This window comes from Megascapheus bottae, chromosome 6 (assembly GCF_031878675.1).
Source record: "Megascapheus bottae isolate mThoBot1 chromosome 6, mThoBot2.hap1, whole genome shotgun sequence".
In the NCBI taxonomy this organism is placed as follows: domain Eukaryota; kingdom Metazoa; phylum Chordata; class Mammalia; order Rodentia; family Geomyidae; genus Megascapheus; species Megascapheus bottae.
In genome coordinates this window covers 68,377,841-68,400,411 of record NC_143514.1, presented here as the reverse complement: position 1 = coordinate 68,400,411, position 22,571 = coordinate 68,377,841, and the positions used below count along the sequence as shown (strand labels likewise).

Below are 22,571 nucleotides of genomic sequence, written 5' to 3'. Positions count from 1 at the left end.
AGGGCCTAAGCTCTTTCATTTAAAGCTTGGCATTCTACCACTTGAGCCACAGCTTCACTTCTGGCTTTTTGGTGGTTAGTCCCAGATAAGTCTCACAGAATTTCCTGCCTGGGCTCACTTCCAGTTGCAATTCTTAGATCTCAGCTTCCTGGGTATGTAGGATTACAGGTGTGAGCCACTGGTACCTGTCTATACACAGCATTCCCCCCCCCCCCCAGTACTGGGGCTTGAACACAGGGCGTAGGCACTGTCTGAGCTTTCTCAAGACTAGTGCTGGGCCAGGAGTTTGGCCTAGTGGTTAAAGTGCTTGCCTAGCATGCATGGAGACCCGGGTTCGATTCCTCGGTACCACATTCATAGAAAAAAAGCCGGAAGTGGTGCTGAGGCTCAAGTGGTAGAGCTCTAGCCTTGAGAAAGTCCAAGGACAGTTCTCAGGCCCTGAGCTCAAGCCCAGGACTGGAAAAAAAAAATAAAGACTAGTGCTGTACTACTTGAGCCACGGCACCACTTCTGGATTTTTCTGTGTATATGATACTGAGGAATGGAACCCAGGGCTTCATGCATGTTAGAAAAGCACTCTACCACTAGATTACGGGCCTGCCCCTCCCCCTCCACTTTATTTATTTATTTTTTTGCTTTATTTTTTTGACAGGATAGCTGAGACGGCAGGCAGGTTTGGCTGTGTAAAGTTGTTCTTGGTAGAGATAGAGTCTCCTAAACTTTTCATTCCACTAGCCTGGAACTGCGATCCTCCTAATTTTCACCTCCCATATAGCTAGGATTGATTACAGGCTTAAGCCACTTGTACCTGCCTTCCAAGCTAATTCTGAGTACCTTCCTGTAAGGCTAGATTCTTTGTCTTCTTTCTCTCTTTCTTTCTCTCTTTCTTTCTCTCTCTCTTTCTTTCTTTCTTTCTTTCTTTCTTTCTTTCTTTCTTTCTTTTGTCTTCAAGTTTCAGAGGTTTATTAGTCAGTGTAATAAATCCAACAAATCAGCATAATTATGTCATACATTTCCTGGTGAAGTGAAAAATTGTGCAGATGGCTTCTGAAAGCCTTCATTTTCAGCAGCTTTATTGTGACGGTTTTTCAAATTTAGAAGTTTTTCCTCAGCTTACTGTAGTCCACATTCTTGGAGCAGAATTTGTACTGATCATGGGGGCCCAGTTTGTTTCAGAGTTCTGAATCTTTCTTTGTTTCTTTCTTCCTTTCTCTCTTTCTTTCTTTCCAGTCCTGGGCCTTGAACTCAGGATCTGGACACTGTCCTTGGGCTTTCTCAAGGCTAGAGCTCTACTCCTTGAGCTACAGCACCACTTCCAGCTTTTTCTGTATGCTAGGCAATCACGCTACCACTAGGCCACTCTCCCAGCCCCATTTCCAGCATTTTCTATGTATGCAATACCGAGGAATGGAACCCAGGTCTTCGTATACGATAGGCAAGCACTCTACCACCAGGCCAAACTCCCTGCCCCTGGGTTATTCTTTCTCTCCCAACTAACATCCAGATTGAACAGAGCCGGACATGTCACATATGGTGTTGCTCCAATACTTCCTGCTCCAATAAATACAAAAGGGGATCGAGCTTGGATGCTTCTTGGCCTGACTGATGAACTGAAAGCATAATTGCAACAGAGACCTGACATTCAAAAGGGGATAAACCTTCCAGGCACAAGACTGAAGCTGCCTCCCTTTTTCTTTTTCTTTTTTTTTTTAGCCAGTCCGGGGGGCTTGAACTTAGGTGCCTGAGCACTGTCTCTGAGCTTCTTTTGCTCAAGGCTAGCACTCTACCACTTGAGTCACAGCATACTTCTGGGTTTTCTGTTTATGTGGTACTGAGGAATTGAACCCATGGCTTCAGGCATGCTAGGCAAGCATTTTATCACTAAGTCACATTTCCAGCACAAAAGATTTTTATTCTATAACACTCATAGAAGTGAAATGATTTTCCCAGGGTCATCCCAATTTGTTTGTATGGCTCCACTAACCACGTTTTACAGCATGCATCCAGTTCCCCCACAATGGGTGGTTAGCTGCTAGACACCTGCTGTTTCCTGCTCTGTGGATGTGACCCACCTGGGATTTGGACCAAACATGTTTCTGCTGCCACACAGCTCCTCTGTCCCAGGCATTTGTCTCAGACAGGTGCCTACAGGTATAGGAAGTGGGACCTTAGTTATACTGTATCCTTGGACCTTGGCCAGTCCAACCTGGCAGACCTTCTGTCACCATATTCCCGGAGCCTGGTGTTCTGGATGGGGAGAGGACGGCTCTGGGCCTTGCCAACCCTGACACCTGCTCCTGGCTCCATTGCTTCCAGTGATCTCTGAATATCATCTGGGACAATAAAGCCTGCCTGCAGGACTATTGCAGTGACAGAATAAGACCAAGCTCACTTACTTTCCCACTTTCTTGTATCTAAATAACTAAGCAGCACAGCTATCTAATCAACTAACAAACCAGAGTAATCTGGCCTTTGCTTTTCTACTTCCCTTTTTTTCTTTTCCTCCTTTTCCCTCCATTTTAAAAAATCTTTTCTCTCTTTTATTGTTGTGGTTGCAAACACCCTCAATCTCTGATAGGGAGAGTGAAGTAGGAAGAGACCCCCTGCCAAGCTGGATGCGAGTTCCTGGGTCTCATATTTTCAGAAAACATGTTTTCTGATCCCTGTGTGTGGAGTGTCAGTCCTAGAGCTCCTGGAGGGTGAGGACAGGATTTTTACGTTCCGGGACCTGTCTGGGACAGTTTGCTCAGAAAGGTGGAGGCTTCTGTCAAGGAGATAGCTCACCAGCTGCCCTCTGCCCAGGCCCTGTTCCCAGTTTGAAGTGGAAACACAAATCTGCTTTTGGAGCTTCAAATGTAATTGGAGTGATGTGTCATAATCAATCCTTCAGAGATATCCTTATTCAGATAGAGAAGATGAGTCTTGCTTTCTGGAGCCTTCAGTCTGAAAGAGGAGACCCAGATGAACTTTCAGGAAGGAGGGAGAGACAGTTACATCGTGTTCTCAGTAGCTCCAGGTCTGATGGACATAGGAGTATGTGTGTGGGAACATGCTACAATGGAGTGATGGAGTTGTGTTACTTGAATTTACCAGGCTTTCTAGAAAAAAAGCTCACGACAACACCTTTCATCTGTACAGCACCTTGTGGTTTACTAAGTCATTTGCCAACACAATTATCTCAGCTAATTTAAATGCAACAAGAGCATAAAGGTAGCCGAGCATGGTGAGTCACCCCTGTAATCCTAGCTACTCAGGAGGCTGAGAGCTGAGGATCAAGGTCCAAAGCCAGCCTGGGCACAAAAGGACCTGAGACTCTTATCTCCAATTCACCTCCAGAAAACGGGGAAGTGGGGCTTGGCTCAGGGTAGGGTGGTAGCCTTGAGCTGAAGAGCTCAGGGACAGATAGCGTCCAGGCCAAGTTCAAGCCCCATGACCCCCCCCCAAAAAAAAACCCCTGAAATTGGGACCCAACTGCAATGATTTATGTCTATAATCCCAGCTTCTCATAACCCAGAGATTGGGAGGATCATATTTAGAAGCCAGCATAGGTAAAAAAATTCTAGAGACCCCTATTTAGACTGAGCATAATGATGTTTACCTTTGGCCCCGGCTATTGCGAAGCATAGGTAGGATTATTGTGGGTTTGAACTCAGGGTCTGAGCACTATCCTTGGGCTTTCTCAAGGCTAGTGCTCTACCACTTGAGCCACAGCACCACTTTTGGCTTTTTCTATGTATGTGGCACCAAGCAATTGAACCTGGGTCTTTGTGCATGCTAGGAAAGCACTCTACCATTAGCCACACTCCCAGCCCCAGGATTGTTTTTCAAGGCAAGTCCCAGGGAAAAGAAACAAAAGATCCTATCTAAAAAGTAATGAACACAGAAAAGGGCTTTGACTGTGTGGCTTACAGCCCCTGTCTAGTAAGTGCTAAGTGCTGAGTTCAAACCCAAATACAGGGAATGGAGGACTTGAGGTTAGAAAGCCAGTACCTTTTTGGTCCCTGGATATATTACACATTTTCATTGTGCCTCCAACCTTTTCCCCACATTCCCCTCCCCTCATTCCCTCCAGTGATGCCTTTCTCTAACCCTGTGTGCTGGCAAACTCCTGTGGTTGCTGGTTCCAGTCTAGCTGAAATGTTAGTGCTCTGGTACAGGCTGCCTTCCTTTCTCTTTCTGCATCCTGAGAAGAGAAAGTGCTCCTTTCCTGAGTTCCCATGTCACCTAGTACACACCCCTGACAGAGCACTTAGCACATCATGTCCTGATCAGCCATTTACCTGCTTTGACAAGGTTCAAATGCAGGTGGAGTCAGAGGTTACTAGGGAAAATTGAATGTTTCACCAAGTGGACTTGTTAGGCAACATTTATTATCTTAGTGAACTTACCAGGGTCCAAGATCAGGCCTTGGCTTCAGAGGGAAGCGTCATATCAGACAAGTATCTGGGACTGATTTATAAACACAGAGCCAGTTCAAGGTTAAACCCTGACCTCTGGTGAAGTAGACATGGGGTGGATGCTGTGACAAAGTATCTGAGAAAATCAACTCAGTTCAGCATGTTGCCACACACTAATAATCCCAGGCATTCAGGAGACTGAAGCAGGAGGATCGTGAGGTCAGAGCCAGCCTGGGCAACATATGAAGACACAAAATTCATTTCTCTCTCTCCCTCCTTCTCCCTCTCTCTCCCTCTCTCTCTCTCTCTCTCTCTCTCTCTCTCTCTCTCTCTCTCTCTCTCTCTCTCTCTCGCACGCGCGCGCGCGCACACACACACACACACACACACACACACTTTTAAATAGCTGGACGCTGGTGGCTCACACCTGTAATCCTAGCTACACTGGAGGTTGAGATCTTAGAATCCAGGCCTGGGCAGGAAGACTCCAATTAAGCAGCAAAAAGCCAGAAGGTAAGGTGTATCTCAAGTGGTAGAGCACCAACCTTGAACCAGAAAGCTAAAAGATAGTACCCAGGCCTTGAGAGCCATGTGTACACCAATGACGCCTAGTGGAATGAGCGATGGCAGTGATGAACAGGTAAGCCATTCTCTGGTACTACCTTCTTTCCCTCGCCTCATATAGATTTGGAAGAAATAATGACAGGAACTGTCAGTTCCACCGCTCTATCTATACGCTAGGAGGTCGTTAGCAAGGTGGAGGAGCAAAGCCTGTCCCTTCTTAAATTCCAACCTTGACCGAGTTAACCCAGGGCTTTCTAGAAGGCTCCAAAGCATCTGGTGACCATAGCAACTCAAGCCAAACTCACCGGGCTCTCGGTTCCGCCTACCGCTTCATGGACGCGCTTGTTGATTGGTTCACCCAGGTGCCCAATGGTGAGCGAAGCGGGCTATTTCCCGCGCGGTGAATGGCCGCTGGCCGGGGGTGGAGGCGGGACGAGAGGGGGCGGGCGGGCCTTGGCGGCCTGGCGCGTGCGTGTTTCCGGCCCCGCAGCGGAAGGCTGAGCCGTGGAGCCGTTGGGCCGGACGCAAGTCAGAGGAACCGGAGAGCGCGGGTCTCGAGTGCTGAGATCGGGACGCGGATCCGAGCCGGAGCGATGGGCGGGGAGCAGGAAGAGGAGCGGTTCGATGGCATGTTGCTGGCCATGGCGCAGCAGCACGAGGGCGGCGTGCAGGAGGTAACCACCCGCGCGGCCTCGGCCCGCAGGCCCCGAGGCGCTGGTCCACCCGGCGGCCCGAGCCGCGCCCCGCCCTCCCCCCGCCTCTGAGGGCCGAGACCCCTCCTTCCTCCTCCCAATGGCCGGGCGGGCTCCTGGGGTGCCCCCAGCGTGCCTACCCGCACCCCAGCTTCCGGTTGGGTTACCTTCCTCCTGGCGGGGCTCTTCCCCTTGGGTATCAGTTCCGGGCCTCTGGGGGCTCCTCGGTAGTTACTATTTTGATAATCCCAACGTCCCAGAATCCCCCGCCTCCTCCCCACGAGTCTTGGGGTCACCCCTGCGTGCACGCGCACACACGCACGCACACACACACTCTCACACACTCACTCATGCATGCTTCTGACCCTATTTCTTCTATGGTCGCCACCAAGAGCGACAAAAACCATCGCAGACATGATTTGCATCCATCCACCCAGAAGTGGAGCCGGCCTGCCAAGGGCTGCGGGGGAGTGGTGGAGCACGAGGGAGGGGTGGAGGGGGAGCACGTGGTCCTTTTCTGCCTTGAATGGAATTGTAATCACAACTGGTTTCCACCACCTACGAATTTCTATCTCTCCGAGTCACGGTTTGCCTGTCTGAGGTGGAACCACGAATCCCAGTTTTGTCTGTTCGTAGTGTCTTGAAGTGAAAGGCAGTGAGTTCATTCAACAAGTGCTTTGTCCTGAGTGTTGCCCTGTCCTGAGTGTTGCCCATGCGTGCTGAACACTCATGAGACTGGATCCAGTGGATACAGTAGTGAGTAGAAACCTTCTCTTGCCTTCTTGGAGCTTACAAAGAGCATTTTCAAAAGCATAAATCATACCTGGTGACCAGGCCCAATAACATTGTGTATGATATGAACAAACTGGCAGGCTGGGATGTAGCTCAGAGGCAACGTCCTGATTTCTACCCAATATCCAAAAAAAAAAACAACCCACTGCTCAACGGTGGCATGCTAGCCTTGAGAAAACTCAAGGACAGTGTCCAGGCCCTGAGTTCAAGGACTAGCAAAACAAAACAAAAGAGCAAATTGACCAAGCACTTATGGCTCACTACCTGTAATCCTAGCTACTCAGGAGACTGAGATCTGAGGATAAAGATCGGAAGCCAGCGCAGTCCAAAAAGTCCAGTGAGACTCTTATCTCCAAGAAACCATCAAAAAGCCAGAAATGGGGATGTGGCTCAAGTAGTAGAGTGTAAGCCTTGAGCCAGAGACAACACCCTAATCCAGAGTTCAAACCCTGGGACCTACAAAAAAAAAAAACCAAAAACCCCAAAAAACAAATCAAAAGTGAAACTGGCTAATATTCATTCATTCATTTATGGTGTTGATCCCTGAGCTTTTCTGCCTTAGGCTAGAGTTCTGTCACTTGAGCCCAGCTCCATTTCTGGCTTTTTGATTGTTTATTGGAGATAAGAGTCTCATGGACTTTACTGCCTAGACTGGCTTCAAACTGGGATCAGCTTTCTGAGTATCTAGGATTATATGTGAGCCTTGGTTCTAACTTTAAAAGTTTTTTAGCAAGGGCCAGGAGTTTGGCCTGGTGGTAGAGTGCTTGCCTAGCATGCTCGAAGGCCCGGGTTCGATTCCTCGGTACCACATGCATAGAAGAAAAAAAGCTGAAGTGGTGCTGTGGCTCAAGTGGTAGAGCTCTAACCTTGAGAATAGTCCAAGGACAGTGGTCAGGCCCTGAGTTCAAGCCCATGACTGGCAAAAAAAAAATTATTAGCAAGGGCTGGGAGTTTGGCCTAGTGGTGGAGTGCTTGCCTAGCATTCCCGAAGACCTGGGTTGGATTCCTCAGTACCACATACATAGAAAAAAAGCCGGAAGTGGTGCTGAGGCTTAAGTGGTAGAACTCTGGCCTTGAGAAAGTCCAAGGACAGTGCTCAGGCCCTGAGCTCAAGCCCAGGACTGGCAAAAATTACTAGCATATATGAATTAGACAAGGAGTGGGGTTCATTGTTATATTTTCACACATGTATACAATGTATTCCATCTCACTTCCTTTATCACTCTCCCTTAGCATTCTACTTTCCTGAAACAATTTCAATAGGTTTCATTGTTCTGTTTTTATACAGGCAAACAAATACTTTACCATACTCATTGAACTTTCTGTCCCCTAACAGAAGTAGGAAAGCTTATTTACAGTAAGTTAGAATCCTTATAAGGGTTTCTGTGTGGGCCAGTGTGAGAAGGATTTGCTTGTCTATCCAACAAACCCCTCACCTAGAAAGGACCAGACTTCTTAGGCCATTGTACTTTTCCTAATCCATGGCTGATTTTGTGTAGCACTAGGGGCAAGTTTTCATTTAGCTTTCCATTCCTAGTCTTTCTCCCAGGTGTCTGGGGTAACCAAGGATTTCTTAGCCCTTTGACATGGAAGAGGTGTTTCTAATCTCTATGTGTGAAAGTCTCCCTATTTTCATCTCCTAAATTGTTGAAACAAAATAGATTTGAGAGTAAATTCAGTTTTTGAGTGAATTGATTTTTTTTTTTTTACCAGCCCTTGGCCTTGAACTCAGAGCCTGAGCACTACCTTTGGGCTTTTTCCTGAAGGCTAGCACTCTACCACTTGAGCCACAGCACCACTTCCAGCTTTTTTCTGTGTATGTGACACCAAGGAATTGAACCCAGATCCTCATGCGTGCTAGACAAACATTTTACCACTAGGCCAAACTCCTGGCCCTGAGTGAATTGAAAGAATATCTATCTAGAAAGTAATAGGCATTGAGTTCAGTTTTACCATCCCATTTAAGATCACTCCTTGTATGTACTGACTAGCTTCAGGTCACCACTAGATTGTTATATCAAGAATTTTATAGCTGTGTTCAATAGCTCTGGCCTACAATCCTAGCTACTCAGGAGGCTGAGACCTGATGATCTTGGTTCGAAGCTACCCTGGGCACTAAAAAGTCCGTGAGACTTTTTAACGCCAATTACCACCAGAAAACCGGAAGTGGTGCTATGGCTCAAGTGGTAGAGTGCTAGCCTTGAGCTGAAGAGCTCAGAGACAGTGCCCAGGCCCAGAGTTCAAGTCACAGGACCGACAAAAAAAAAAAAAAATTATGAATGTATAGGATTTGAGGAGGTGTGCCCATCTTAAGTAAGTTGAAAATGTAAGTGGGTAATGCATTAATATACTTAACCTGCTGAACTATGTTGTAGCTAAGCAATGTATACTTGCAACTAATTGTTTCCCCTAGTGAGAGAGAAGCTGAGTAGGAGCTGAAGCTCAACTGCTCAGCATTACAAGAGAGTATTGCTAACCTACGAAAAGATTACAACTGAAAGCATGTTGCTTTCATACCATGATGAAGTCCATAGGTCCTCGGGCAGATCATCACAGGTTGGGTCTAGATGTATTCTGAGCCTCTATGGTTGTGCTCACTGTAGATGTAGAAAAGTAAGCTGTGGTTCAGGTTTCTTGCTTGTGAAGCCTTAACCCCTCTGCCAGTGGCTTTCCTGCTGTGGGCCAGAAACTGCTAAAGGTTTACCTCCAGTACATAATTTTGCTCCTCAAGATCCTAGAACAAAACCCTCATATATTAAAATGATAAGAAGGGCTGGGAGTTTGGCCTAGTGGTAGAGTGCTTGCCTAGCATGCACGAAGACCCAGGTTCGATTCCTCGATACCACATACTTAGCAAAAAGCCAGAAGTGGTGCTGTGGCTCAAGTAGTAGAGCCCTAGCCTTGAGAAAAATCCAGGGACAGTGCTTAGGCCCTGAGCCCAAGCCCAGGACTGGCAAATAAAATAAAATAAAATGATAAGAAACTGCTGTAAACCATGTAGCTAATGTACATCAGTGTGATTTTTTTTTTTTTTTTTTTTTTTTTTTTGCCAGTCCTGGGCTTGAGCTCAGGGCCTGGGCACTGTCCTTGGACTTTCTCAAGGCTAGAGCTCTACCACTTGAGCCTCAGCACCACTTCTGGCTTTTTTCTATATATGTGGTACCGAGGAATCGAACCCTGGTCTTCATGCATGCTAGGCAAGCACTTTAACCACTAGGCCAAACTCCCGGCCCATCAGTGTGATGTTTAAATCCACACGCTTGGTTACATCTACTTCCGTCATGGCACCCATACACATTCAGCTGTCTTTCTTGTCTTTCAGCTTGTAAATACTTTCTTCAGCTTCCTTCGACGCAAAACAGACTTTTTCATTGGAGGAGAAGAGGGGATGGCAGAGAAGGTGAGTGTTGGATTTCTGTCTCTTGAGCTAGTGTGTTTCTGTAGAAAAGCTCATCTGGCCTTCAGCATGGTAGGAGTCTGGAGAAGTCAAGCTATCATTGAGCCCACTTGTTGCTGCATGCTTTGCCCTTATGTTACTGTCATCACTAGTTTTATGAGACAGGTCCTTTAAGTGCCTGGGCTGGCTTTGAACCTTGATGCTCAGATCTCAGTCTCCTGAGTAGCTAGATTATAGGTAGGAGCCATGTGCCCGGCTCTCCCAGCATCTTGACATGTTCAGCAATCCAGAACTGTGAGTTCCTTATGGAGGTTTTATGTGTAGGTCTGATTGACTAGATAATTGCTCACTGTGACCTCATCCTCCAATGCTGTCCCTTCCTGGGAAGTTGGCGAATGAGTTTTTATGAGTCCACCTCTGACTCTGCTAGGTCTTTTTAGCCACTAGCCCCATCTCGTAACTCCACGTAGGGTTCCAACAAGAGCAGCTTCTTCATTAGTGCAAGAAGGTTCCTATCACTCAGGAGCCTGGCACAGAGACCAAAGAATTTCTAATTCTTGTTGGATCTCACATTCTCATGGTGTCATATACTGTTTCTTTGTCCTTTGGATTCTTTGTATGTTGGCAATAAGATCTCCAGGCTTGATTTGTTTCACTTTATTTTTTGTTCTCCAGAACAGTTTTGTGTGCTCCATTAGGAAGCACAGTGGTATTAATAGTCATTGATTATGCCCGAATCTGTTACTTTATTCTTGAAGGTTTTGTAAACTGCTGATACTCTACCATTCTTACTTTCTTAGCTGAAACTTCCCCTCACCAACCACTTGCTTACATTGAGACCATATATAGGAAAAGTATCTCATTCCTCCTTTCAGAAGATTACTTGATTGCCTGGTATGTTTCAAAGGTGACAGCCTGTGAGGTGGGTTTTTGCCCTGTTGAGGCAGGCCTGGACTGAAAGGGCTTCTCCCAAGTCCATCAAGAAGGAAACCTGTGTCAAAGGACATAGGCCACTGTGGTTCCTGATATTAGCATGAGATCCGATGTCAATACCAGTTTCATACTGCCAGCCAAGCCCTGTCCTATTCCCTGTACACACCCATGGAATTGCTGTTGCGGCACTCTGCACTGAGAGCTTAGTCTATTATGCTGATTATGCTGGACTAAGTGTCATGTTTCTGCCTTTATCTCTTAGTAAAGGATTCCTGAGTATTCTTTGTATCATTGTTTGAGATAGGATCTCTTTATGATCCTGGGGTTTTTTTGTTTTGTTTTGTTTTTTTGATGGCTAGGTCGTGGGACTTGAACTCCTGGGTGCTGTCCCTGAGCTCTTCAGCTCAAGGTTACCACCCTACCCCTTGAGCCACAGTGCTACTTCTGGTATTCTGGTGATTAGTAGTAGATAAGAGTCTTATGACTTTTAGTGTTTGGGCTGGCTTCAAATCGTGATCCTCCTGAGTAGCTAGGATTACAGGTGTGAGCCACTGTGCCCTGTTTCCCTTCCTCCACTCCCTCACCCCCCCAATCTTGGGACTTGAACTCTGGGCCTGGGTGCTGTCCTTGAGCAATTCAGCTGAAGAGTAGTGCTCTACCGCATTGAGCCACAGCCCCATTTCCGGTTTTCTGGTGGTTAGAGATAGTTGTTTCATGGACTTTCCTTCCTTGGCTGGCTTTGGACCGCAATCCTCAGATCTCAGCCTCCTGAGTAGGCAGGAATACGGGTGTAAGCCACTGGCACCCTATTTTTATGAACACAATTTCCAGTGAATTCACTTGCTTGTGTATGTATGTATATACTTAGAGTGGTTCAGGAGCTTAAACTCAGTAAGTACCGTTTGCTCTTGGTATACTTGCTCATGGACTTACCACTTGAGCGATATCTGTCCCATCTCCCGTCCCCCATTAATTGGAGATGGAATCTTGAGGACTTTTCTTCCCTGGCAGGTCTCAGCCTCCTTAGTAGCTAGGATTATAGGCATGAGCCACTGACCCCTTGCAAGAATTCACATTTTTTTTTGGGGGGGGTCATGGGGCTTGAAATTCATTTTAGGAAAAACTGTTTCATAAAATTCTGTCTTTGGTCAAATTTGTGTGGTACTTTGTTAGAAAAGTATATCTGGCAAGGACCATGATGCACAGGATGGATCCTTCCACTCAAGGAGGGAGGCACTGTCAGTGAGGTTGAGGTACAATTCTGGGAGTTTTGGAAAGAAAAGGGAGCTCAGTGAAAGTCTTGAAAGATTTGCAGGAGGGTGCAGCCCCTGAGCAGCTCACACCTGTAATCCTAGCTACTTAGGAGACTGAGGTCTGAGTATCAAGGTTCAAAGCTAGCCTGGGCACTAAAGTAGGCACTAAAGTTGGTGAGACTCTTATCTCCAATTAAATCAGGAAGTGGCCTTGTGGCTCTATGGGTAGGGTGGTAGACTTGAGCTGAAGAGCTCAAGGACAATGCCCAGGCCCAGAGTTCAAGCCCCACGGCGACCAAAAAAAAGCAAGAACAAGCAAGGTGCAGAGTTGGAGAAGCCTGTGGGAGGAAGAGAAGTACATGGGGAACAACCCACACAAATTTAATCTGATCTTGAGTCACTGAGGAGCAGGCCAGGCAGGGGAACCCAGATGGAAAAGCAACAGTGGGATTTACATTACAGGGAGCTGTAGGCCATTCTGATCGGGGGCTACTATTTATACTAGATGCCTGGAAAGGGGTGGGGGATGGGTAGGGAGTTCAGCAGGACAGGACATTAGGTATGATAAGATTGGTACCTGGTGGGTGTTCACGGATGGCTTTTCTCTGTCCTTGGACTCTTGATTGAATGGTAATAGTTCTCCTTGGTCATTAGGTCACAGATGGGAAACATGGGGAAGAAGGAAGTTGCCTAAGGGAACTAGCTTCTTGGTAAGGCTTCTTAGGCCTTCTGAATAAGACTAAGTGTACCATTCCAGCCCACTGGTCTCTGACCTGTGGAGAGAGGGAAGAATGGTGCAAGACAGTACTAGGGGCAGAATTACTGGGATGTAAAGGAATTCAGCATGATCTCTTAGTTGAGAATCCTCACCAGAAGTAGCCAGTATTGTTTACCATTTGTGTCACCTCCTCAGGTGGCCTGATGCCTTGAGTTCAGTTTGAATTGCTGGGAAGTCGGCCCTGGCCAGTGTGGTAGGAAGCATCTAAGTCACCTAACCTGGTGGAGGAGGGCCTGTTCTCACTTGTGCCACTTCACTCTCCCACCCTCTACCCCACCTTCCTTCCTGAAGAGATGTCAGTCCTCCAGCCTGGTGTCTGACGTCTCTAGGTTGGTACTTGCGATGGGAGGGGACTGGGAGGAAGGGTCAGCGGCTGCTGTGATTGGCCTTGACTCTCCCTAGTGGTTCATTTCTGTCCTTCTTTAACCTCCAGGAGCCCCATAGGACTTGGACAAATGGGATGTGACATGATCACTGGAGAGGGGAGGGCCCTGTCCCTACCTCCCCTTGGCCGCAAGTTGGCAAATGGCTTGAGTTCAAGGTCTCTCAGAGTAGGACAAGGCTTTGTTGTGGTGCACTGGCCTCTGATGAGCAGTTGTCTCATGACCTGACGTTCCTCCCTCCCCTTTCTTCCCCCTCCCTCCCTCCCTCCTTCCCCCTCCCCCCCACTCTGGCATGCGCGTTCCCTTCCATCCTCCCTCCCTCCCTTCCTCCCTCCCCCCCTCTCTCTCTCGCTCGCTCGCTCGCTGTTATTGCTCATGGGGCTTGAACTCAGGGCCTAGGTGCTGTCCCTGAGTTCTTTCACTCAAGACTAGCGGCTCTACCACTTTGAGCCACACCTCTACTTCCAGTTTTCTGGCATTTAGCTGGAGATAAGAGTCTCATGGACTTTTTTGCATGGGCTAGCCTTGAGCCACAACCCTCAGATCTCAGCCTCCTGAGTAGCTAAGATCACAGGCATGAGCCACTAGCTGATGTTTCCCTTGGTGGCAGATATGACCTCTGGGTGGCTTGCCACACCTTTGTTAACATGTGCTTGGTGGGAGAGGGCAGCTTTTGGCTCCCTTTTATTCTGGCCAGGACTAGAGTTATATTGCAGTGTGGTGTTGGGACTGAGGAGTTGCAGTAATGATGGATATGCATAGGTGAGTGAGAATCCTCTGGTGCTTGGCGGGCCCGGGCCTTGGAGCTCCTAGGGATTCCTGTGGTTGAGCCTTTACAGACCTCTTTCCTTCCTCCAGCTGTGGGTCAGAGATGCTTAGAAGATGGTTTATTGACTACTAATCACCTGGTGAATACCCTCTGGGCCTCTCTAGGTATACACATGTGAGTGTGCCCCGTGTGTGGGTGGAAACCCACTTGAGTTTCCTAAAGATGTTTCCAGAGCCTGCTGAAGGACAAGGTAAAACCCCAGAGACACGAGCTGGTTCTAGAGAGTGAGTTAGGAGCTTTCCATGTGGTGTAGGAGTGGGGCAAAGAACGGCATACTCCAAGGCTGCTTTTAGAGAGGCACAGAGAGATTCATTACCTCAAGGTGCTGATTTTGTAGGTCTGGGGTAGGTAGCATTTATTTTTCCCCCAGTTTTGTTTTTGAGGCAGGGTCCTGCTATATAGTCCATGTAGGTCTAGAACCGAAAATCCTCCTGTGGACTGAAATTATAAATCTGGCACCACCATGCTTGGCTGAGATTTAGCACGTCTACTCATTTCATGGGTGCTGATACTGCAAGTGAGGGGAGCTCACTTAGAGCTACTGGCTTCCCGTAGCAGAGAAGGGGTTTCTCCACCTCCACCAGCCAACCCCTGCAACCACACAGTTGAAAAATGGGTGTTTACATGCCTTCCATGGGACAAGGATTGTCCTAGGTTCTTAATAGGTATCGTCACAATCATACCTCCTGACATATGAGACTTCGGACTAGGATACAGTTATTCACTTATTTGAGGCCACTCAGCCAGAGAGTTACAGGCAGCTGGGTTAGTCCTTGGGTGGTAGCATGGGGGGCGGGGGCAGTTAGCTGGAGAAGGCTTAATTGTAGAGAAAGGTTCTTTTGTTTTTGGTTTTTGCTAGTACGGGGACTTGAATTCAGGTCCTCTGGGTGCTATCCCTTAGCCTTTTTCACTCTAGACTGATGCTCTACCACTTCAGCCACGCCTCTAGTTCTAGTTTTTTGTTTGTTTGTTTGTTTTTGTTTTGTTTTTGATTGGTCTTGGGGTTGACTTCTGGGCCTGTGTATTCTCCCTGAGCTCCTTTTGTCAAAGCTAGCACTTTACTATTTGAGCCACAGCTCCACTTCTGGCATTTTCTTTCATTAATTAGAGGCAAGGGTTGTGGATTTTGCTGCCTGGGCTGGCTTTGAACTGTGATCCTCAGATCTCAGCCTTCTGACTAGTTGGGATTATAGCTATGAGCCATCAAAGCAATTGTAATTGGTAGCTTACTGTCTGGAGAGACTGAAAATAGCCTTTCTAGATCAAGAGCTGTCCAACTGAGGCTGCAGTCCTGGAGAGAGGATAACGTACAGGGCAGGGAGAGGCTTGAGAGCCTAGAACAAGGCTGGGTGGCTTTGTTTATTTATTTATGCTAGTCCTGGGGCTTGAACTCAGGGCCTGGACACTGTCCCTGAGCTTCTTTTGCTTAAGGCTAGCACTCTACCACTTGAGTCCCAGTGCCACTTCTGTTTTTTCTATTTATGTGGTACTGAGGAATCAAACCTAGGGTCATGCATACTAGGCAAGTACTCTACCACTAAGCCACCTTCCCAGTCCTAGAAAGAGGGTTTTTATGAGTTTACTTTTTTTGTTGGTCATGGGGCTTGAACTTTGGGCCTGGGCGCTGTTCCTGAGCTCCTTAAGTCAAGGCTAGTGCTCTACCATTTGAGCCACAGTGCTACTTCCAGTTTTCTGGTGTTTAGTTGGAGATAAGAGTCTCCCTGGACTTTCGTGCCCAGGCTAGCTTTGAACCCAAAATCCTCAGATCTCAGCTTCCTGAGTAGTCAGGATTCTAGGCATGAGCCACCAGCACCCAGCAAAGGTTTACTCCTTTATTGTAGCTGTTATCGCTTGAACCTAGGAGCTTTGCAGTATTCTCATTATTACTCTATAGATCAGTGTAGTGTTCTATTTTTATTTTGCACATGAGGAAGCTGACATTGTTATGTAGTGTTTGTCCAGGTTCAGGCCTTGAGAAGGTCCTCATTGTCTTTTCTGCCTTCCCTAGCTCATCACACAGACCTTTAACCACCACAACCAGTTGGCACAGAAGGCCAGGAGGGAGAAGCGAGCTCGGCAGGAGACTGAGCGGCAGGAGAAGGCGGAGCGTGCGGCCAGGCTGGCCAAGGAAGCCAAGGCAGAGACCCCTGGGCCACAGATCAAGGAGCTGACTGATGAGGAAGCTGAAAGGCTGCAGCTGGAGATTGACCAGGTCGGATTTGGTGTCCCTTCTCCCCCCTCCCCCCCCGGGCCTCTCCCCCCTCCTGTTGCTCTGGAAAGTAGGTCCCTGTTGCAAACTCTGTGCTCTTTGCTATTAGAAAAAGGATGCAGAGAATCATGAGACCCAGCTCAAGAATGGCAGCATTGACTCATCAGGAAAACAGGTGAGATGGGTTGTGGAAAAGTACTTCAGGCCAGTCAGGAGCTTGGGAACCAGCCTTCCTTTTTGTCCCTAAAGCCCTTGCTTACCTTTCCCTCTCCTCAGCTTTGGGTTCTCCGTATACTTCAGAAACCTATTTAGGGACATGGAACAGATGGATTTGGATTAAAAGTAATAATAATGAAGGTGCTGGCTGTGCAGTCACCATCTGAAGGGCTGAAGTCTGTGGGGGTCAACTCATGTGATAGTCTTTTGCAGGCAAAAATTAGAACCCATTTTACTTTTGGTTCCCAGTGGACCAGGTTATTGGGGGAGGGGGGTGTTCTGCCTTCCATAGTGGGAGCAGGGGGCAGTTCTGTTTTGTAGTTGTATGCCCAGTGCCAGTCCTGAGCTTGGCCCAGTGGGGGTCCAGTCTGTTGTTGTTTTTGTGGGTTGTAGGGCTTGAATGCTGGGCCTAGATGCTGTCCCTGAGCTCTTTAAGGCTATTGCCCTAACCCTTGAACCGCAGCCCCACTTCCCCTTTTCTAGTGATTAATTGGAAATAAGAGTCTCACAGTCTTCAGGTCTTTAGTGTCCGGGCTGGCTTTGAATCTTGATCCTCAGATCTCAGCCTCCTGAGTAGATAGGATTACAGATGTGAGCCACCATGCCCGGCTTCCAGTCTGTTTCTTGTTTAAGTAAGTGGACTCTGACTGTGAACAGGATGCTGAGGAGGAAGAAGAGGAAGAAGATGAGAAGGACAAAGGAAAACTGAAGCCCAACCTAGGCAATGGGGCTGACTTGCCCAATTACCGCTGGACCCAGACCCTGTCGGAGCTGGATGTGAGTGGTGGCTGGTGGCCAGGGCTGGAGGTTTGGGAACCAACCTGGAGACTTGGCAGGCCCTAGTGGCCTCTCCTGACTTCCTGTACCCGTGCAGCTGGCAGTGCCCTTCCGTGTCAACTTCCGGCTGAAGGGAAAGGACGTGATAGTGGATATCCAGAGGCGTCACCTCCGGGTGGGGCTCAAGGGGCAGCCAGCGGTCATTGACGGTGAGCTGTACAATGAGGTGAAGGTGGAGGAGAGCTCATGGCTCATTGAGGACGGCAAGGTCGTGACAGTGCATCTGGAGAAGGTATGTGGGGTCTGCAAACTCAGGCCATGCTGGGCCTTAAGGATATACCTTATTTACTCCTACAAGATTCCTCGAAGCAGCCTGTCCTTGGTTTGGATCAAGAAAACACAGATTTGCCTGCCATCCATCTTGTAGGAAGGATGGACCTGTCTTTGATTGTGCCAAACCTTTTCCATCAAGTTTGCAGTGTCCATGTCTAGTCCTACACATAGTGAAAGCCTATGGTGCCTAAGGAGCTAGGGAAAAATCTGTGCACTCAGGAGGCTCCTGTCCTTTACTGCACTGCCTTCCCTGAAAGGTGGGACACTGGAAAATGAAGGTGATATCCAGGAGGGCCGGGGTCTAAGGATAACTTTCCTAGCGCAGAAGGCCTGGTTACCCTGGGCTGCTACTCATTCCTCTATAGCCTTGGGCTTGCTTTTCCCCTCAGAATTACCTTTCCTTTTTTTCTTTTCTTCCTTTTGGGGTATTGCTGGTATCACTCCATCTTGAGCCACCATGATCAGCTCTGTATTTTCTATTTTCTCTTTTTCCCTACCATACTAATAAGGTTTTTTGTGTGTGTTCGTATGCGCATGTGTGTATGTGCGCACGCGTGTGCCAGCCCTGGGGCTTGAACTCAGGGCCTGGGCACTGTCCCTGAGCTCTTTTGCTCAAGGGTAGCATTTTACCAGTTGAGATACAGTTTCACTTCTGGATTTTTTGGTGTTTTATTGGAGATAAGATTTTTTATTTTCCTGCCTATGTTGGCTTTGAACCATGATCCTTAGATCTCAGCTTCCCTGGGTAGCTAGAATTACAGGCAGAAGCCACCAGCTCTGGCTATGTATGTGCACACACAACTACTAGGGTTTATGCTTAGGGCTTCATGTGCTCACTTAGCTTTTTTGTGAAAGGCTGGTGCTTTGTGACTTGAGCCACACTTTTTTTCCCCTGTATGTCATGGGACTTGAACTCTTGGCCTGGGCACTGTCCCTAAGCCCTTCAGCTCAAGGCTAGCACTCTATACTTTGAGCCATAATACTCTTTCTGGGTTTCTGGTGGTTAATTGGAGATAACAGTCTCGTGGAGGGCCAGCAGTTTGGCCTAGTGGTGAGTTCTTGCCTAGCATGCACAAAGACCCAGGTTTGATTCCTCCATACCACATACATAGAAAAAAGCTGGAAGGTGGTACTGAGGCTCAAGTGGTAGAGCTCTAGTCTTGAGAAAGCACAAGGACAGTGCTCAAGTTCTGAGCTCAAGCCCAGGACTGGCAAAAAAAAAAAAAAAAAAAAAAAAAAAGTCTCATATTTTCATGCTAGGGCTGTCTTTGAACCAGGATTCTCAGATCTCAACCTCCTGAGTAGGCGTGAGCTATAGGCACCCAGCATGAGTCAAACATTTTTTTGGCCAGTTGTTGGGCTTGAACTCAGGGCCTGAGCACTGTCCTTGGACTTTCTCAAGGCTAGAGCTCTACCACTTGAGCCACGGCACCACTTCCAGCTTTTTTCTATGTATGTGGTACCGAGGAATCGAACCTGGGTCTTCGTGCATGCTAGGCACTCTACCACTAGTCCAACTCCCAGTCCCATGAGCCAAACTTTTATTTCCTTTTTCTTTTTTTTGCCAGTCCTGGGGCTTGAGCTCGGGACCTGAGCATTGTCTTGGAGCTTTTCCTCAAGTCTAGCGCTCTACCACTTGAGCCACAGCACCATTTCTGACCTTTCTGTGTATGTGCTACTAAGGAATCAGAACCCAGGTCTTCGTATATGGTAGGCAAGCACCCTTCTATTAGGCCAAACTCCTGGCCCCTTTATTTCCATTTTTTTGCTGGTTATTGGAAATGAGTCTCATGGACTTCTCTTCCCAGATTGATTTTGAACCACTGTCCTCAGATCTGAAGTCTCCTGAGTAGTTAGGATTAAAGGCCTGAGCTATTAGCTCCCAGTTTATCATACCAGTTTGTAACTATTAGCTTCCTTGTTGTCTCTTCCAGCTCTGGAAAGGCCAAGGTCTGGCCTTTTACCCTTGATCTCAGTACAGACTTCTGTGGGTCTCAGGTGTGGATGGCTCTGGAAGGATTGAGCAGTGAATTCTGGTCATAGAGTGAACCCTTTCCCACTCCTTGAGTGTCTTCTTTTCACAGATTAATAAGATGGAATGGTGGAGCCGCTTGGTATCCAGTGACCCTGAGATCAATACCAAAAAGATTAACCCTGAGAACTCTAAGGTGAGCCCTGGCTGGTTGAAGAAGCTCCAGTAGGAGCGAGGAGGGCCTGAAGTAGTCATCAAGTGTCAACCCTCCCTGTCTTTGTCTCCAGCTGTCAGACCTGGACAGTGAGACTCGAAGCATGGTGGAAAAAATGATGTATGATCAGAGACAGAAGTCCATGGGGCTACCCACCTCAGACGAGCAGAAGAAACAGGAAATTCTCAAGAAGTGAGCAACTTAGAAGACTGGGAAGTGGGGAGGGTGGGTGGTGCTGAGGCTTTACACCTGGGCCAGAGGGGAGTAGGTGCTGAGGGCTTACACCTCGGCCAGTAGGGAATAGGTGGCGTAGGTTGTTGAGCCGCCCTGCCTCCTTTCAGCATAACCAGCCAAGTTTATTGCCTTATGGCCTTGGTTTGCTTACCCTAATCACTTGTTAGGTCACCCTGAGGGCAAGGCCAGCTTTTGCAAGGGGGTAACTGGCAGTCATCGCCACCTACAGGCAAACAGTACCAGTGTTGGCACCTCTGTTTCCAGCCTCCAGATCAAATGGACCCTCAGATACCTGGGGCTTTGTGTGGCCTGGCTCTAGACTATTCAGGGCTCTAAAGAGGCCAGAACTGATATTTGTGTGAGGACAGTGGATTAGCTTGAGGAGGACAGCCTGTTTCACCCTCTTGTACTTTGACTCTCTTCCAGATTCATGGATCAGCATCCAGAGATGGATTTCTCCAAGGCCAAATTCAACTAGCTTTTGAACTCTTGGGGCTGAGTCCCCAGCCATCCAACTTCCTTTCCTATCCTTCTTGGGACTTGGGAGCCTCAGGGCTGGGCCAGGCACAGGACTGGCTCGGGCATGTGGATCCCAAGGTATCATGGGAGAAGGGCTCAGGCCTCCAGGGTCTTGTCCTTCCCAGTTGGTCTTCTGTTACACATTAAAGCTATTCACCCAACTCTGTGTCCTTTCTTCTCCTTCTGGCCTGTGGCTGCTGCTGGAGGTATGGTTTTGGCTTTTAGCCCAGATTGTGCCATGTGACTTAGGGCAGGTCCTTAATTTCTCATTACTTAAGAGGAAGTATTAAGGCAAAGCTTTTAGTCTGTGGTTCTGAGCAAAGGTGTGTTTTTGCCTACAAAGATCAAAACATGTCTGGTTCTCAAAGGGGCCTGTGACTCAGCAAAGACCAATCAGACGCCTTCCTACCTACCCCATCCCTGAATCAAATGTTTTTCAAACTATAAACTTTCCCTAAGGCAGAGGAGCTACAAGGCCTGGGTGACACACCTAGCTTGCAGAGCAAGGCAGGATGTCCTAGGCCTCAAATTCACTCTCATAGAGACCTGGCTGGGAGGATAAAGTCCATTGGGGCCCACTGTTTGTCTCTGCCCTGGACTTCTGCCTATTTTAGGACTGCTCAGACAGCCGCTAGGCAATGCCCAACTCAGTCCAAACTAGCCCAAATTTGCTTCAGCTAGAGGAGGAGATCAGAGTCCTGAACCCACCGAGTCTGGGACAAGATAGTTTTCTCAAACTTGCTAACCTTCTCGGGAGTTCACAAGGCTGTTTGGAAAATGATGTTCTAGGGCTGAGGTCAGAATAGAGGGACTTGGTTACTCGCACTCCGGGCCCAGTGGCCTGTAAGTGCTTCACATTTTCCATGCTGGGGATGAAACAAGGCCTCTTGCATAGTAGGTAAGTGCTCTTCCACTGAGCTACATAGCCCAGCCCAGTCATTTCATTCTGTGGAGGCCTTGGCCTGAATGCGATAGCCCCTAAGGAAAGGGACCAGTTAGATCTTGGGGCCCATTCTGTGCTTGATAAAGAACTGGATAAATAAGTGGTTTGTCTAGTCACTTCCCAAAGGGTGAAGAGATCTTTAACATCTTCCAGTTCAGTTTTATGAGCACTAAGTTGGGGAGACTGCTCATGGTGTGAGGGACAGTTAAAGGCCCTCAGTCAGGCTGGGCTCTGGCACCCAAACAAGAGTTCAGTTCTCTCTCAGAGTTCATCTAGGTTCCCTCTCTTACTTTCCCCCTGGAAAGGCCAAGAGAAAAGTGAAAAAATGAAGCCATGGTAGCTCACACTTGTAATCCTAGCTACTCAGGAGGCTGAGATCTGAGGATCCCCATTGAAAGCCAGCCTGGGCACTAAAGTCCGTGAAACACTTATCTCTAAATAACCACCAGAAAACAGAAAGTGGTGCTGTGGCTCTAGGGGAAGGATGGTAGCCTTGAGCTGAAAAGCTCAGGGAAAAATGCCCAGGCCCAGAGTTCAAGACCCACTGCTGACCCCCCAAATTAGTGAAACCGTTTCGTTAGTGCCAGGGAGAAAAGGGCAATGGGTGGCTGATAAGTGACCAGGGATTTGAAGGGGTCTGGATAGCCAGAACAGACCATCCTGTAGGTAATTGGACTGATGAGATCAGACAGTCCAGTCAGGCCTTAGAAGTACAACAGAGGGGCCGGGAGTTTGGCCTAGTGGTTAAAGTGCTTGCCTAGCATGCATGAAGACCCAGGTTCGATTCCTCGGTACCACATAAAGCCAGAAGTGGTGCTGAGGCTCAAGTGGTAGAGCTCTAGCCTTGAGAAAGTCCAAGGACAGTGCTCAGGCCCTGAGCTCAAGCCCAGGACTGGCAAAAAAAAAAAAGTACAACAGAGACAACCCTAGTCAAGTCGGGTGCAAGTGGAGCAGGCCTGTACTAGCTTCACCTGTAGCCTCTTAGCTACTCAAGAGGCTGAGATCTGAGGATGGAAGTTCAAAGCCAGATTGGACAGGAAAATCAGTGTCCAGACCCTAAGTTATGCCCCAGGACAAGTACTTTCTGGCTTGCCAGAAAAACTTGTCAAACTTTTCTCAGATCCATATCCTGGGAC

General features: G+C 48.0%; 1 protein-coding gene and 1 long non-coding RNA gene across 2 annotated transcripts; one reads left to right on the top strand and one right to left on the bottom strand.

The window, feature by feature from the left end:
- Positions 1-1,792: 1,792 nt before the first annotated feature.
- LOC150062264 (uncharacterized) lies at positions 1,793-5,390 on the bottom strand. Its single transcript, XR_016536002.1, has 3 exons — positions 5,267-5,390; positions 2,785-2,943; positions 1,793-2,145 (listed from the first exon to the last, which is right to left on the bottom strand). It is a non-coding gene; the product is annotated as an uncharacterized LOC150062264 (long non-coding RNA).
- A 50-nt stretch (positions 5,391-5,440) lies between these two features.
- Nudc (nuclear distribution C, dynein complex regulator) lies at positions 5,441-20,653 on the top strand. The gene is made up of 9 exons (XM_090335483.1): positions 5,441-5,635; positions 9,768-9,845; positions 16,027-16,230; positions 16,337-16,402; positions 17,101-17,220; positions 17,318-17,512; positions 19,638-19,721; positions 19,813-19,931; positions 20,400-20,653. Exons 1-9 carry the CDS (start codon positions 5,555-5,557, stop codon positions 20,449-20,451), a joined length of 999 nt encoding a protein of 332 aa, XP_090191609.1. The 5' UTR covers positions 5,441-5,554; the 3' UTR covers positions 20,452-20,653.
- Positions 20,654-22,571: the final 1,918 nt, after the last annotated feature.